Below are 13,319 nucleotides of genomic sequence, written 5' to 3'. Positions count from 1 at the left end.
GATTTTGTCAATCAGTTTATCAATGTATCAGAATACTTATTGGAATCTACTGTATTCCGAGCTATATAATAAGAATAAGAGAGTCTCCGAGGCCACACATTGGATGCTTTTTTTTCTAGATCTTTTTCTTCGTGTTTCTTCTTATCTGTTGGTACTCCTTTGGGGACTTCTCTTGGCGCCCTTCTGCTCACAGTTAAGAATCCTCTCACTGTGCTCTAGTTCAGGAAGCTTTCCAGGAGGAGCACGATCCTCCATAGAGCTCTAGTGTTTCTAGTTTTCCTTCTCTTCACGGATTTGTGTACCTAAATCTCTTGGTGGGTGTGGGTGGTCCCTACGATGTATCGCAGGCTTGTTTCTTGTTTAAAATGGCATCATTTATGCACGCGAGCTTAATGCTTTACTTCAAGGAGGACAAAGCCTCAATACATAGGTTTATACTGCCTTATAACTTGCAGTATGAATGTTTGGCGGTGCCATCGTCTGTTCTTCATAAATGTAATTTATAGTGGGTGCATAGTATTTACAAGAACTACTATAAAAAGCTCCTGCCAGACATTAGTTACAGGAAAAATGTCTGTAAGTGGATTTTGGGGGGAGGCAGTATAATATTTTGAAAATTGCCCTGGAAAGGATCTTGTATCAAACTGTCAGGCTAAATACAGGCACCTACTTCCTACTCCTTTCCCACATGCCTGGAAATGAGAGGAGAAGATGACACCTTTAAAAAAGAATAAATCACAGCAACCCTGCAAAAGTAAAAGATTGGCAACAGAGGAGAACAGAAATGCAGACGCCCTGAAAGAGAGCAAGCAGTCAAGGCTGAGCATGTGCGGAAGAATGGAGAGCAAGCAGTCAAGACTGAGCATGTGCGGAAGAATGGAGAGTGTTTGGGAGGTAAGGTGCAGACGGAAGCTACTTGCTTTGGGACACTTTGGGTAGCTAACTGGCATCCCTTTCTATGCCATGCAATGTGTAGAATAATGTAGTTCAAATTCAGGCAGAGAGTGTAGGGAGCCCGAATGCAATGTCCTTTGGTGGCCGGCACCAGCAGAGATGGAGACACTTGCATGGGTATGAGATAACATTTTAAAATTGCTGGATTAGAGATGGTGTGTGTGTGTGTGTGTGTGCGCGCACACACACACACACACACAAGCACGCACACACTAAATTGCTTAATTACTGGGTAACCAGTATCACTTAGCAGTGTAAAAGTAGCACCCATTTATTATCTCAGTTTCTATGAGGTAGATTCTGGGAATGACTTTGCTGTATACTCTGTTATCCTCTGCGTCAGGGTATTTGCTGGGGCTGTAGTCTTACGGTCTCATCCACTATCAAGTTCACACCATTGCTGGCAGAATTCAGGGCCCTGCAGTCTATTACATGGAGTGGCTGATTGTTGTTTTTCATTTCCTTTTACACTCTTGGGATGAACTTTCTTAATCTCCTGCTCCTCTTCTTCCTTCTCTCTCCATCCTTCTTTTCTTCTCCTTCTGCTACTCCTCTTCTTCATTATTTCTTTTTCTTTACCAGACATCATCATCTCGCCAAATCCAGTGGATGCTCCCCATCCTTCTCAGACCTATCACATTAGGTTGTGTGGCTGTATGCACATGGCTTGACCTTGTTCAAGTCTTGTGCATACAGTCCCAGCCATTGTGAATTCACGTGTGCAACTGTGCTACCATGTACAGAAAGTATAGCTTTGAGACAGATATCTCCTCTCTCTGGCTCTTAACAAACTTTTGACCTCATTTTCTGCGATGATCCCTGAGTCTGAGGGAAGGCAATATGATAAAGATGTTCTATGTAGAGCCAAGCACTGCACAGTCTCTTGTTCTCTGCATTCTGATTGGCTGTTGTTCTTTGTATTAATTGCCACCTGCTGCTCCATCAGGCCTAACCCAAGATACAGGTGGACGTACAAGGAGAGAGTGCAAGAATGATGCCTCCTGTATGGAGGATGGACCCAAGGGGAGCTTCCTGGAAAATGAGCAGTGAGAAGTGAGATTGGAAACAGGTGATGCTAAGACATTTCACCTTTATTTCCTCTAAGAACAGGATGTCACTGAACGCTTTTAAAGTAGGGTAAAGCGGTTTGTCTTGAAAAAGGTTGTAATGGCTGAAGAGTCCTGTGGAGGAAGGAAAGTGGAAACAGGAAGGCAGAGGGCCGGCTGTGGTGGCCCAGAGAACAGTGCTGGTAGTCTGACCGTGTGTCAGCAGTGGGGATAGAGGGAGCTAGTGGCCTTGAGATACAGACGCAGAGGGCAGGCTGTGGTGCTCCGGGCACAGTGCGGGTAGTCTAACCGTGTGTCAGCAGTGGGGCTGGAGGGAGCCAGTGGCTTTGAGATACATTTTTGAGGCATAACTGACTAGACCTGGTGACATGCTGGATGAAGAAATTATGATGAAGAAGCAAACTGAGTTTCACTTCTGAGGAATTAGGGGGCTGGTATTTACTGAAATGTGACAGACTGGAGTATATGCAGATATGCAAAAGAAAATGAAGATATCCAGTTTTCATATGTTACAACTCATCTGTACATGAATGCACATAGTATCAGTATTCATGCTAGCTAGCCCTGCATAACTCAAATGTCTGTCAACCAGTGGATCAACAAGCAGAGTGTGCAGTGGAGTGCTGTTTGGAATAAGAACAATGAGTTAGTAATACAAGCTGCAGCATAGCTGGATAAGGAGAGAGAAGCCAGGAGCTTCAGGCTGTGGAATGTAAGATTCCCATGTGCTAAGTGTCCAGAGTGGAAAGTCCGCAGAGACAGAGTTTAACTTAATGAGAAATGAATATCATTAATCATGAGTTTCCCTTTGGAGGGATAAAAATGATAGCTGTACAACTCCAAGCACACCAAAGAGCAAAAAACTATATCCCTTAAAGGCAGGCTCACACACACACACTTTCTTTTTTCTTTGGTGTTTGAGATTATAATATAATTACATAACTTCTCTCTTCCCCTTTCTTCCTCCAAAACCTCACATATGCCTCTCCTTGCTCTCTTTCAAGTTTATAGCTTCTTAAAAAAGGTTTTGTTAGATGAACCAATGATTTTACACACACACACACACACACACACACACACACACACACACACACACACACACTCCTAAATATGAACTGCTCAGTTGGAATAGTGCTACTCACATATAACAGTTGCTATTGGATAACCAACTGGTATGCTCTTCCCTGGAGAAGACTATGTTCTTGGTATTCCTTGATTGCCTGTAGCTCTTTGTATAAGGCTGAGGCTCGCTGGCTCTCCCCTCTCCACTTTGTCATGTCTATTGATGTCATCCTTGTTCCGCTTATGTTTAGGCAGTCTTCTTGTTGAGACATCACTGCTGTAGCTTCTGACATTGCTAAGAGACACATTCTCACAGCAAGCTATGTCATTTTGGACTTATATTCCAAAAGAGATATTACTAAACAGTGTTTGAGACATATTCTGGTCTTAGTTTCCAGAAAGCAAGGTCTCAGAGGAAGGGCTGCTTGAACCATTTCTTCAGGAGCATGAATAAGGGCGAAAGGAGAGACATGGGAGGCCTGGGGTTTTGAACGAGGACATCTAATCAAGCTAAACACTATTCCAGATTCTTCCCCAAGATGCCATACTTTTATAAGCTTTGGTTAGAGGTTCATCACAGGACATCCGTCGCCCCCTTCCTGGATTACCCAGTCAAGCACCGCATAGGCTCCTCAGGGTGGCGGGAACTGTCTGCTGAAGGAAGGAGGCCAGGGTATAATTTTGTGCCTGCTTGAGATTAGAATTTAGAGCAAGATGATTCCTATATGGGCAGTTACATAGGCTGAGAGGTGGTGAAGTACTGTAATTTATGCCCAGTCAAGGTATTCACTAAAAACTATGACAGGGTACATAAGTGACACCCTTATATCATCCTTTTCAGTCTTATTTCTTACTTAGAGGTACTAAATTATTGGTTTTTTTTCTTTAAATAGCATATACATATAAACAAGTAAATAAAAAGATAATATAATTACATTCTAATTTTCCAATAATCATTATGGGGCTTTCTTTGAAAGACTAACATTATGGTGATCTTTCCCTCAGTTATATGATGTAGTAATTGATTATGAAAGAAAGAAGGAGAAAAAAAAGCTACTGAACAATCTAAAATAATAGTTGATTAAATTTCTCAATCTAAGAAATCTAATCTATATATTTAAAATCTTTATCAATCTTATATGAATCCTAAAACATTTTTATATTTCTCTTATCTTATTATGTAATCTTTTAGAATGTTGCCAAAAACATTACTAAATATGTTTATAATATTTATCTATTGACTTGTAATAGCTGTTCAATGTTATGACTTACAGTGTGTTATTATCTTACATGTATAGATTGTTTATGATTAAATTGGGATAATTAGCATACTTACCATTAGCTCAAATCTATTAACTCTTTGTGGAAGAGAGCACTAGAAACCTCTTTTCTAGGAATTTGGAAAAGCACAATGTCTTATTGCTGATCTCATCACCACTGGGCAATAGAACATCGGCACAGTTTTTCCTGCTTATCCTCAGAGTGGCGCCCAGTGGTGCTGGCTTTATAGCACGAGTTTTAGGGATTTCTCTCTCCCATTCTTTTTCTCATCTTTGGTATGTTCTGTCTATTTTCAGTTGCATATAGAATTTTTTAAAAAATTAAAATCTCTCTGCATAAACTCACATGTTGCTCAATTTTTCTATATTCATAACATTTCTAAAGGGCCACTAGTGAATGATTTTTAATGTTGTACCACGTGATCAGAAAAAGCTAGAAATGATTTAAAGCGACTCACATTTGCTTTGGGGTCTGCTCTGTAATTTATCCTGAGAGTGTTTCATTCGCTCTTGAGGAGAGTCTGCATTTTGCGGTGGCCAGATGGAATGTTTGGAGGAGCACTTATTCCTGCAGTATTGACATTTTCTGATTGTTTTGTAGAAACTTTGTTATTTTCGTACTCTATTGTTTCTGTTTGTAGTTTCCTGGGTTGTTTTTATTGTGATACGTTTTTATTTTTAACTTTTATATGTGTTGTGAGGCTTACATAAAACTCATAAAATAACAAAGTTACTTTAAGAACCTCTTTTTATATTTGTTATTATTTTGTTGTAGCTATGGTTGTTATTCTGAATTTTTGTTTTTAATTTTCTTACTAGAGTTTCTGAAATTCATGTGTCATTAAAATAATCTCCACTATTAAAATAATAGAGAATTTTGAAATTGCTTATACATTTTCGCTTTTATATTGTTGATGCAAGAAGCACAGTTCTCAGCTGAATGAAAGACAGTTTATTCTAGAACCCAATTAAGTGAGCATGGCAGGGGGATATAGATTACTCCAGATACAATGTTCAACATAGAAGCAGTTTCATGGGGCTTCTATAGTAACAGAATAAAGAAACTTATAAATCAACGCATTAAAAAGTTCCTTGGAGAAAACATTAAGTGGGCAGGAACAACAGGCAGAGGAGTCCCAACTACCACCCTCAGATGCTATCTGATAGCACTCTTAGCCCCCTTCCATTGTTGGAGAAGAGGGTTTTGGTAGGTTAATATAGTTCAGTATTTTGTATCTTTTTGTCAGGATGCTAGGTTCAGCTTTATTTGCTATTTGCAGGCTCTAGCTCTGACCCAGAGCTGGACAAGGACTGACTAGTTGGTTGGCTGAAGATCTCCTGAGACAAACGCTCACAGAGCTCTGGACCAGCAGCATCCCAACCACGCCACATTCATGGACATCTGAGCCATCAGCCTTTGCACACACAGTTTTCCCAGGAATTTTCATTCATTTTTTTTTTTTAATGTTTCACCATGTGTCCCAGAGAAGATGTTCCCTTGCATTGTTGAGCATCGTGAATCTGGGTGCCTGTATCTCTCCCAAGAACTCTGAAAATTTGAGCTGTTATCTTATTAAATTGCCTGTGTGTCTTCCCCTGGGGATATCCACATTGTGAACATTTGTTGGCTTATTGGTGCCTCTTATATCCTTGCCTTGTTTACCTTTTCATTTCTCTATCCTTCTTTTCCTCCAACAAGTTTATTTCAAATCCCTGCCTTCAAATTCAAGAGCTCTTTTCCTAGTGCCTGATCTCATTGGTTACCAGTGTTCTCGAATATTCTTTTGACTCTGTTAATTAGAATCTTCACCCCTCCAAAATGAAAGAGTCAACGGTCTCTAGTTCTCTGTTTGCATCTTTGTTCGGATCAGATCTGTTTTGCTAACCTTGCTGCAGTGCCTGTCTGTATTCGCTGGATCTCACAGAGCACCTCAAGGGGGACCATTATTTTGAAATCCTTTTACACCCGTTTTCCTTTTTTTGGAGTCAGTTGTAGGAAAGTGACCTTGCTTCTTTGGTGGCATCTTGTTTCTTTGCTTTTTCACGTTTCTGGTGTCCTTGGGTTCACACCTTTTCTGATTGACAGATACTCTAATAGGGAGAGAGCTCATGTTGCTTGTGTGGGACACGCTGGCTGTGGTTGCAGTTATGTGGTTCACACTTAGCCTCTCAGCTTCAGTGATCTTATCAAGGTTTATGAATCCCTTAGTGGCCTCTTCTGGAGTCTGTGCTGCTGTCCCAATGGGTAGGTCAAACATAGTCTCCTCACTGAAGTATAGTTGCTCAAGGAAATGCAGGAGCTACTCTCTACTGGGTCAAGTGTGACCTTAGGTATAGGGTATAAACAGGGAGTGGCTACTTACAATAGTTAAGTGTTGTGTGCTGCCCTCTGCACTGGTACAGGATTGGCACAGTCTCAAGAGCATGCAGGCATCAACTAGATTTTGGCTCAGATATAATTCCTGGCCAGCAGTGTGCCATATAGGTGTTGGTAGAAGGTCATACTGTTTTAAAGCCTAAATTCTTGGACTCCAATCATGACAGCATGTTGTGTATGTGGCACAGGGCAGTCGTGGTATACCCTTCCTTTAAAAGTACGTGCAAATTGCTTAGTCTATGTAAGGAGTCTAAACTGTCTGCGGAGGTCACTGCTGTTGATGGACACATTTGGAATGTTCTCCTCCTGGTTCAGGTAGTGTGGCAAGCTGGGAAGTGGCCAGACTTTCAGAAATGAGAAAAGGAGAGAACCAATGCTTGATGTCTGCAGAAAATCTTCAGGAGTGAGTTTGTGCTGTGTGTGTGGCAGGATTCCCTCTCTCCCTGTGATATTTCAGGTCTTGAAAACTCTACTCCACCTTAAGTCTTTGGGTAATGGTTATATGCACCTGAGACACGCACTAGTCTGGGGAATGTGAGTGATGTCGATATGAAATTGTTTAGGTCTTTCAAAGCATGACAGTTTGGGGTTGCTTTCTCCTTCAGTCAAAATGAGCCTTTACTGGCTGGTGTGTTCAAGACAACAACACCATGGATTACATATTTGAAGCTCTTTACAAGCTGGCCCTTTTTAAAGTTTTAATGACGTTTCAAATGCAGCATAGTGAAGCAGCTAGGCCAATGCTGTGGACTAGATCACATGGGCTTGGAGTTAGGTTCAGCTGAGTTCTAAGGATGTCACCTCAGGTAGTTTCCCTCAATGTTCTGGAACCAGTTTTCATATAAAATACCATAATACTCTCATCATAAGATTATTATAAAAACTAAATAAGTTAGTGTTTTTTTAAATGCTTGAATGAATGGACAGTGTATTTCATTTTCTATTATCTGGCATTCTATTTGGAAAATATATAAATAAATATTACATGTAGTTCTTATAGTAGAGCTTAACACAAAATGAGTTCTCTATGAATATTCATTATTATTAATATTTAGAGTAAAAAACAAATATTGAAAAAATATTTGGCTGAGAATTTGCTTCAGGAAAGTCTAACAAGACACAGGAAACCAAGTGAATGGGAGAAAATGATTCCTTTTCTTCTGACTTGATTAAGCAGAGGCCATTCTGGGGGATTTTTCTCTGGAGAGATGTCTGGGCTCTTCTCAGTCTAGTGCTATGGAACAATGGTCTTTTATCCTGTCACCTGTTTTGCTTTTAATAAAATGCTGATGGGCCAGTAGCCAGGCAGGAAGTAGGGGTGGCGCAACGGCAACCAGGCAGGAAGTAGAGGCGTGGCACTGAGAATTATGGGAAGAGGAACAATGTAAGTAGTTGTCCATTGGTGGTGGCCTCTTGGTTAGGGATGAGAGCTTCTGTCCACCTTCCCCTCTCAGGGCTGGGACCCCACCTGGCTTGGGTCTGTGCAGGCTGTGTGCACACTGCCCCAGTCTCTGCGAACCCCTGTGTGTATCAGTCCTGTTGGTTTAGAGGATTGCTTGCTTTCTCCATGGCCCCTGGCTCTTATACTCTTTCCACCTCCTCTTCTGCAGGCTCCCTGAACTCTGACGGGAGGAATTGGATGAGGTCCTCCCACTTAGGACTGAGTGTCCCAAGGTCTCTTACTCTCTGCACATTGTCCAGATGTGGTTCTCTGTATCAGTTCCCATCTGCTGCAGGAGGAAGCTTCCCTTACGACAGCTGAGTGAGGCACTGATTTATGGATATAACAGAATGTCATTAGGGGTCATTTTATTGCTTGGTTCCTTTAGCCGAACAATAGAATTTGATTTTCCTCCAGGTCCTTGTAAGGCAACACATAGACGTAGACACACACACACACACGTATGTCTATACATACATATGACATACATACATGTGTATATCAGTAAATGAATTAAAATGGTAAAATATATATTAAAATGGTAAAATATATATTATTAATTTGTTCTTTTTTCTAAAATGAACCAGAAGAGGGTTTTATCTCCTATAAATGCACTCATAACATATAATAATCTTATGAAGTGGTAACCACTTTCATGATGTTTTGTATATTGCTGCTCTTCTCTTCTTCTATTTTCACAGAACCCAAGAAAGAATCTGAGTACATCAGTTCTGGTGGGAATAATTCATTTTGCCAAATGGATTTCACAGTTTCACAATAAAAAAAAAGTCAATCTATATCCATTTAACATCGTTTTTTTAAAGTGTCCCACTCTGGTTCCGGGGCTGGCTTTGAACTCTGAGGCACTAGGATTGTATCATGCACCATAGGGCCCAGCTATCTCCAGCAACTTTATGACTTTTTCTTTCAATGAATACAGATTTTTATTCACACAGGAGTATGGCTTTTTATTAAAGGTTCAAATTGGTACGAATTTAGCATTTTAAGCTCAGATTTTGTCTGAGTCCCCTTATCACAAGGAACGATTACACATAACGCAGTGGGGGCAGAGGAGCATCCTGCATCCTGAGATATACTAGTATTTTTTAACTGGGTCATGGCATTTAGGCTTGATTTATTGGCAGTCACTGAGAACCAGATGTGGTACAACAGGGCTTTGAAATGGGCATCGTTCCACTCAGGGACGGCACAATAACACCACAACAAGACAGCTTGACAATGTTTAAGATGTTTTACAAATATTGTATGTTCTCTATAAAAAATAAAATATGTGTTAACAAGGAAGATGCTCGTAAAGGAGACAGATGAAAATTACTGGTAGATTTTTCCTGAACCATCTTCTTATGTGGTGCCCTTACAGCTTTTATGAAGAGATCTGTTCATTTTTAATTAAAAATTCATACATGCATACAATGTGTGTCTCCCTCCAGCTCCTTAGCTCTCCAACCAATGTATTTCCTATCTCTTCCCCTAAATTTGTGTCTTTTAAAAAAATTGTTCAAATGATTTTTATAGTAATGCTCTTGAAAAGTAAAAACAGTATTGAGATGAATTTACATAAAGCAAAACAAGTTATTTTAAAGCCAACAATTCAGCAGTATCTAATACATTCACAATGTGCTCCAGCCACAACTTTTACCTGGTTCTAAATGATGTTCTCCCCCACCAAAGCAAAAAAAAAAAAACAATACAAAAACCCTCCTTTTCCAAGTACCAATGTTTTGAGATGATACAGGAATTGAATTTCATGGGGTTTATAGTGTTTCTAACTATTGTTTTAGAATGATTTTATTCAAGAGTCAATGATCTCAGACGATGGTTATGTCTTTGTTTGAGTGTTTACATTCTTGCCAAAAGCTCTTTTAGCTGAGTTGTGCCAAATGGGAGGAGTTTATAAGCAGAAGATTTAGAGCCTCAGATGATGCCATCAGGATAGTAGTTAAACTGGGACACTGATGAAAAGAATTCAGTGATGTGTCAAGGCTTTGAAGATAGCACACATTCCTTTGTAAACAGAAAAGCCAACAAAAATGTGGCTAAAGAGTCTGTGGGTTTCTTTATGCACATTTTATTAGAAAAATAATAGGTTTATTTATGCAAATTTGTGGGAAGGAGTGCAGTGACTGACGTGTCATGTCCACCAACTCAGGGTATAAAAAGTCGCGTGTGGGAGAGATGCTTCATTCGCACTTGGGTAACTTGTTCTTCACAGTCTATCCAACTCTCTCTCCACACCTGCCACCATGACTCGCTATTTCTGCTGTGGAAGCTACTTCCCAGGGTATCCTTGCTATGGAACCAACTTCCATGGGACCTACAGAGCCACTCCCCTGAACTGTGTTGTGCCTCTGGGTTCTCCCTTGAACCATGGCTGTGGAACCATCTATAGCTCCCGCAACTTCTGCTATGGTGGTGTTAGTAACTACCAAAATCCAGGCTGTTGCTATGGCAGCAGCTTCTACAGGCCATGGGGCTCTGGCTCTGGCTTCGGCTACAGCACCTATTGATGGATCAATGGCTCTGATGACTACAGGACCCTCAACTAGTTATCTTCTCAAGGAACAACCCGAGAAGCAATGTCTGTCGTCCAGCCTCCCATGTAATTAGAAGATCCAGACAACGTACAGTGGTATTGCCCTTCGGTGCTGAACAGGATGCCAGTGCCATCCTGAACCTCATCTACAGCTAAGGACAGCAAGACACAGCTTTTTACAAGAGACTGAAATCTAGCAGCGCAGGAGGTAGCTTACCTCCTGGGTTGTTCTGCTCATATACTAAACTGCATCAACATACTCGTATTTTTAATTGGAGTGTTTGGACAGGGTCTTACTGTTAATCTCCCAATAAATCTGTTTCCTTCAGCATGCACACTTTTGTTCTGGTCTTTTATTTTACTGTGTTTTGTTAGTTCTTGTGTTCTTCAACATTTTCAACCTCTAGTGGCTTATGTTCACAAAAGCTTATGGGTGGTTCTGATTGATGATCGCCTTTCTCCTCCAGTCGAGTGCATAGTACCTTCCAGGACTAACTAGTAGTGGTAAAGCTTCCACGTTAGTCCCAGATTGATTTCCCCATGTTCAGTGACACAAGTAACGGTGTCATCAGTGTTAGGGTCAAGTAATGGAAGGTAACCAGAAGCAATGGCAACAGCCTGTGGTGTTTGTGGGTCTACAGGTCCTCATTGGCCTCCAATAAGAGCCGCTTTCTGATTGGATGGGAGCTCCATCCCACAAGATGAAACTCATACCTGGCACTATTATTGGTCCAAAATCTTGGGGGAGAACCTACTATTATTTTACTAAGTGAATTTAGTATTAAACTGAACACTAATGATATTGCTATACCCACAGATCAATGCATCTCTCAACACCCATTAGGGAAGCTTCTACTTGCAGTAGATGGTGATTAATACAAAGACTTAAAACTGGTAAGGCGCAGAGAGTAAAAGACCACAGATTGCTTACACTAAATGCAACATATACCCTGAATATCATCTTACCAAGGCTCAGGGACCACTGTATGGAAGAGGGGACAGAGTGAGTGCAAGAGCCAGAAGCAGGTGATGGCTTAAAAGAATGGTGTCATCCAAACACAGCAGGACATCTAGCTGCAAGCATGAACTAACAGTGGTTGTGACAGCGTGCAAAATGCCTGCTCAAGTCCAAGCCAGAGGAAATCCCAGATTGTACATGAGAATAGGAGATAGAATCCTATCCAAGCTGTAAGGATAGTGACAATTGTTAGCTGCTGGGAGAGGAGCTAAGTTTAAGAGTGTTGCCCTGGTCAGTTGACCACACATCAGAGGAAGATAACCCATCTAAGAATATTTGGGAATCTCTAACTGGCCTTGAATGATTCAAAACAAAACAAAAACGAACCAAGAAAGGAGAAAAAGTTGGGTGGGTAAGAAAAGGCAAGTGGAGATGGGGGAGGGAGGATGACTATGGTTAAAACACATTGCACGAAACTTTCAAAGAACTAGTAACAATCAATGTGGAAGAGAGATGGAAATGTCTCAGACTTAATCCAAATACACTATAGTTGTTATTTCTCTATGTTCATTAGGAGCATAGAAAAAATGTTGTATACTAAAAGAGTAAAAACAAAATGTTTCTTTAATTTCTCAATTAATTCAGTTTGGATTCTTTATTCTCCTAGTATCTATAAACTTTGCTTTGTGAAGCCTAAATACCACAGACTGGTGGGTGAATTACAATTAAATGGCTTGAGCTAAGAGACTCTGTATTTAGAGAGCCCTAAGTTGTTATCAATAAAGCCATGCCAACTGCTAAAATCATGTAGTATATTTTTCATTTTTCAATAGATGGGTTTTATTTTCTTCAAGTTCTTCACCTCTGATTATGAATATACATATACTTTATTTTATTTATGCATGCATTAAGAAGCATTGGCTTTGTCCACTGTGTTTAGCATTTTGAGACTATGCAAATGTTCAAGCAGGTAAACTCTGACTTGGAAGCTTACTGTCTTCAAGAGGACATTCACTCTTTGACAGACACTCACCCTACCATGACAGCACTGAGTACCAGTCTAAGATCTAGGGACACAAATAAAACACAGTCCTTCCATTCAGGTGTTCACTATTCAGTATATGAAAGGTATCGGAAGGGTGTTAAACCTACTATTTAATATATAAGTGGCAGTAATAATTTTCTTTAAAAAATCAAGAAAATCAATTACTCTACATAGGTTTCTATTAAGGCAAATCCTTTGGGAAGTCCTTTGCTTTCCCTCCAAACTTCAGTGCACACTTGTTGTTCTGAATTTAGTCAGTTGTCTGGCACTGTCTCTGGTAGCTCCCTTTCCCCTCAGGACTCAACCCTGTATAATATATATCTTTTTAGTGTTCTTCAATCCAGACCAGTTTTTGGCCTTTGTGTTTCTTGGCATCAACCCATTTGAAGACTATGAACCAAATTTTTTTGTTGAATGTTCTTGACCTTTCTTATTATTTATTCATATGGTGGATCTCGCAGAATCACCGTAAAAATGAAGCTGTATCATTCTCTGCTTCTCACCAGAGCTGTTCTGTGTTGTGTTGGCTCATGCAGTTTCAGCTGATATCAGTTCATCACATATTGATAGGTTTTCTTCAA

General features: G+C 40.3%; 1 protein-coding gene across 1 annotated transcript; it reads left to right on the top strand.

Moving 5' to 3' along the window:
* Positions 1-10,445: 10,445 nt before the first annotated feature.
* Positions 10,446-10,709, top strand: LOC101991225 (keratin-associated protein 7-1). The gene has a single exon (XM_005345338.1). It carries the CDS (start codon positions 10,446-10,448, stop codon positions 10,707-10,709), a length of 264 nt encoding a protein of 87 aa, XP_005345395.1.
* The last annotated feature ends 2,610 nt before the right edge of the window (positions 10,710-13,319 follow it).

This window comes from Microtus ochrogaster, chromosome 2 (assembly GCF_000317375.1).
Source record: "Microtus ochrogaster isolate Prairie Vole_2 chromosome 2, MicOch1.0, whole genome shotgun sequence".
In the NCBI taxonomy this organism is placed as follows: Eukaryota; Metazoa; Chordata; class Mammalia; order Rodentia; family Cricetidae; genus Microtus; species Microtus ochrogaster.
Note: the sequence above shows the minus strand (reverse complement) of the source record. Positions and strands in the feature narration are given on the sequence as shown.

What these genes read in the sequence shown, in the direction of transcription:
- LOC101991225 (XM_005345338.1), top strand. Translation starts at nt 10,446, where the DNA reads ATGACTCGCTATTTCTGCTGTGGAAGCTACTTCCCAGGGTATCCTTGC.